At 30.6% G+C, this 5,000-nt stretch overlaps 1 protein-coding gene across 2 annotated transcripts in view; it reads right to left on the bottom strand.

Annotated features, from left to right (window-relative positions):
• The window catches only part of LOC115215167 (membrane metallo-endopeptidase-like 1), a 119,018-nt gene that overhangs the window by 41,076 nt on the left and 72,942 nt on the right, over positions 1 to 5,000 (bottom strand). For both annotated transcript variants that reach the window (XM_036505428.1, XM_036505427.1), the window contains exon 23: positions 4,286 to 4,353. In XM_036505428.1, the coding sequence (XP_036361321.1) occupies positions 4,286 to 4,353 (68 nt within the window). The remainder of the gene's footprint in view (positions 1 to 4,285; positions 4,354 to 5,000) is intronic.

Here is a 5,000-nt window from a genome sequence, read left to right as displayed (position 1 = left end):
TGTCAAGCAACATCCCACATACAAGCAGTTCGAAACAAAAATATTTCACATACAGAAACTTTACACACACCACAAACAAAAACAACCATAGATTCCCACACACACAACGATCGGGGGCAACAATACCACCATTCCCCCGACCCAATATCACACAACCTCACAGACAACTCATACAAACAAAATTACACCCAACATTTTTTAGCCAGGGACCAGAGACACCAGGACACAGGCTGGAACCTAGTAATAAGGAAAAACCGAAGATAATCAATCTTTCAACCAAACCTCTTTCTAACATAAAAATTGACATCCTCTCAAAAGAGCTCAAATTTACACCAACTCCACGTAGAGCCAACCTAAATGAAATCAAGGATAATATAACAGAATTTTGCAGAAAATTAAGACTAGCAGAAGCATCAACCAGTTTCAATACTGAAGATGAATCACTAGTCAAGAACAAAAGTGAACACATTCCACACAGAGGAAGAAATATAGATCTTGATGAATTCTGTAACCACATTGAGAACTTTCCCTACCATACTATACATAAACAGAAAGTTAACTCAAATTCTAACCCTACACAATGGAAGCAACTGATAGAACTTCAAAATGATGAGGATATAACCATTAAGGAAGCAGACAAGGGAAGTGCAGTTGTAATAATGGATACATCATACTATAGAAATCTTGTAATTTCCTTGCTTGATGACGACCTACATTATGACAAAATTACCAACTACACCCCACAAAAAATAATGAAAACTCTATCTTCACTAATTAAAACCCATGAAAAGGAACAAACAACCAAAGAGATTGACTTTCTAACAAACTTTAAATGCAAACCTAGCCTTTTCTATGGTCTGCCAAAATTCATAAAAGCCAAATTATAAATGAAACCATTAAAAAATCACCAAAGACATACATACACACACCTAACCCGGGGGACCTAAAACTACGACCCATTGTAGCTGGCCCAACCTGTGAAACACACAGACTAAGTCTATTTATGGACATCCTCCTGAAACCCTTCCTTAAACATATCGATAGCCATATCAGAGATGACTTAGATATGTTAAACCACCTTCCAAAAAAAGCCAAGAGAGACAATCCTGGTTTCATTTGATGTAGTTAACTTATATACCAGTATACCTAATTAATTATGGACTAGAGGCAATACAGTTCTGGCTGGACCAATTTCCGGAAGAAATACCAAAAAGGATCAGTAAAGAATTCATTACTAAATCAATTGAATTCATCCTACATAATAACCACTTCATGTTTGACAATACATTTTACCGTAAAAAATCCGGAATTGCTATGGGTACAAGGGCAGCACCAGTCATTGCGAACCTAACAATGGGCTACATGGAAATAATCATTTACCAGGAATCTTTATCAATCTTTGGAAACCCCCTTTCTCAATACATAAAAGAGAATTGGAAACGATTCTTAGACGATTGTTTTATACTCTGGAATGAAAACACAGATAAACTCCTAAAATTTAAAAACCTATTGAACAGCATAAACCCAAATATACAGTTCACAATGGAATACAACCAAAAGGAACTCCCGTTCTTGGATATACTAATTAAAAAAATTAACCTTAAAATAGAAACAGACATTTTTTACAAAGCCACAGACACCAAACAATACCTTCTTTTTAATTCATGCCACCCAAGACACACTAAAACAAACATCCCCTTCAACCTTGCAAGAAGGATATGCACAATAGTGTCAGAACAAAATACCAGGAACATTAGACTGCAAGAACTCAAAAACACCCTAATTGACAGACATTACCCAACTCAACTCATAGAGGATGGGATCAGACGTGCAACAGAAATCAACATAGAAACTTTAAGAAAAGTTCAACACAACAACACACCTTCCCCGAAAATACTACCTTACATATCTACATACAACCCCAGAAACAAAGAAGCCTTCACCATCATCACCCAGAATTTACCAATACTTCATAAGGACCCCAAATTAAAGGAAATTCTAAACATACACCAAATCATTAAAAGCTACAAACAACCTAAATCACTTAAAAAGATTCTCACAAAGGCAAAATTGTTTTCTGAAATTACGGATGCAAAAGTAAAAAAATGTGGTAGATCGAACTGTGCAACATGTCCAAACCTGCTAGAAGGATCAGAATTCCTCTTTAAAGAGGGACAGAAATTCAAGATCAAATCTAACTTTACTTGTGCCTCTGAAAACATAATTCATGTCATAAAATGCTCGGGCTGCCACCAAGACTACGTGGGATCCACGGGACTATCACTCAGACGTAGATGCACACTGCATCGACAACAGATTGCATTCCCAGAATACAGAATGATACCTTTTAGTGAGCACATTGAGAAATGCGGAAAGCAACTACTACCACAATTTTTAATCTTTCCATTTTACCAATGTGCAATCGGATCATCAACACAAATTAGACTAAACAAGGAAACATTCTTCATTGAAAAGTACAAGCCCAGACTTAACCATGCCAACATACTGATACAGAGAAATTCACACCAAGGGAAAGGAAAAAACTTTTAAGCGATTATCTCCCTTACACCGGAAGAAATCACTCATTACCTCCCCTTATTTAGAACTCTTTTGAACATGAACATAACGATCACTCTATTCAACATAAACATAACGTCGCAAGAAAATTTGAAAAGCTAAACGCGAAACCGGTCTTTCTTCTAAATTATGTCACTGTAAGGAAAAAAATTTTTTTAATATTCTTCAGACATATTGACGCAAATATATATTTTTTAACCTTTAAGCCTTCTGTAGTTTTTTCACTTTTTACTATTTTATATATATATTATATATATATATATATATATATATATATATATATATATATGTATATATATATATATATGTATATATATATATATATATATATATATATTATATAGTATATATATATATGTATATAGATATATATATAAATATATATATATATATATATATATGGTTATCCGTAATAATGAAGGGTGAAATTAATTAATTTGGAAAAATTATCAATTACACCAAGTAGTCTTCGGCATGTAAAAGCCTCATTCGAGGAAAATTTAAGTAATACTAAGCAATAAGGGTTTAGCAACGAATTGCCTTACCACATACCGAATTTAGAAATAGCAGTCAAAGGGTTATAGCTATTTCTTCTACTAAAAAGGGAGATCTCAGTAAAAAAAGCATTGGAAGGCAGACACAAACAGGTAAGAGAGAATGAATTGACTGTAATCTATCATACATTTTTTTAGTTATCCACGGACGTACGTTTCGAAATCAAGTTCTTATGCTTTCCTAAAAACTTGATTTCGAAACGTACGTCCGTGGATAACTAAAAAAATGTATGATAGATTACAGTCAATTCATTCTCTCTTACCTGTTTGTGTCTGCCTTCCAAATGCTGTTTTTACTGAGATCTCCCTTTTTAGTAGAAGAAATAGCTATAACCCTTTGACTGCTATTTCTAAATTCGGTATGTGGTAAGGCAATTCGTTGCTAAACCCTTATTGCTTAGTATATATATATATGTATATATATACATATATATGTATATGTATATATATTTCACGTTTAAAAGTCTTTTAGAATTGTGTTGTTATTTGATAAATATTTCAATTAAATACTAACCTATCAATGTAAAATAATTATGGTCTAATAATTTCTAATAACAACACAATTCTAAAAAACTTTTAACGTGAAATATATATACATATACATATATATGTATATATATACATATATATATATATATATATATATATATATATATATATATATATATATATAGTGGCGGTTTTTTTGACTATTTATTAAAATTTTATGTATTGATTAAGTCTTTCCTTGTTTGTTTTGCAAAATAGTGGTTTTGTCTCTAATAATATTTTATATATATATATATATATATATATATATATATATACATATATATATATATATATATATATATATATATATATATATATATATATATGTATATATATATATATATATATATACATGTATATATATGCATACAAATGTATACATATATATATATATATATGTACATATATATAATTTTAATATTTCTATAATTCACCATCAACAAATCAAGTTAAAATGATTATCAATGCAAAAACTCTAATACCAATAGTATTCTAAAACATTATTTAAAAAGTGAAATATATTGCAAATAAATTATAAATAATTCTATTTATAGGATTATTTATAATCATTAGTCCGAGATTCTGTGAGAGTAAAATACGTCAATACTGAACTGGATACGTACTATGAACATCAAGAGCGTGTAATATTTCATGTCCAATTAATGTTCCTAATCCACCAAGTTTAATAGGCCTGTAGACATAATATACCATACATATATATACATGTTTATATATATATAAGTTCAGCAAAATTTAGATTCAAATGAATATGGTACTTAAGTTAGATGCACCAGAATTTTGTATGGTATCATCCATATAAATTCATGGTGTGATTATAATCAAAATAAGCAAGAATATTTTTGGTAATTTGGTACGATCGCTACAAGCTACATCATGTTATTAAACATTGTAAGTATTACAACAGTTTTAAAATGTTGAGCAATCATCAGCCATTTATAGAGGTTATGTATGTATATATCTGTATATATATGTTTAAATAAATATAGGGATGGTATTATTTAAATACCATCACAAGCGATAATATCGATAAGTGATAAGCCGTACAGGCAAATTAATAAAATATATACATACAATATTAGATATGTACATATATACAGAAGGGTACTACGTGAGTACCTATATCGCTAATTATAGAAGTTAAAAAATACTTCTGTACCACCGAAAAGTCACAAATCTATTACAGACAAGATAGGAAAAAATATCAGTGAACAATAATAATGTCTTACCTCAAATGAGTCAGAACAAGTAAATGCTGGTCAACTCGGTACCGGTTTCGAAATTTAGCGCCTCCTAGACGCTTGATTTATATATATATAT

The sequence above is a fragment of the Octopus sinensis genome, linkage group LG8 (assembly GCF_006345805.1).
Source record: "Octopus sinensis linkage group LG8, ASM634580v1, whole genome shotgun sequence".
In the NCBI taxonomy this organism is placed as follows: Eukaryota; Metazoa; Mollusca; class Cephalopoda; order Octopoda; family Octopodidae; genus Octopus; species Octopus sinensis.
The sequence above is the reverse complement of the archived record's forward strand: the minus strand, read 5'-3'. Positions and strand labels throughout refer to the sequence as shown.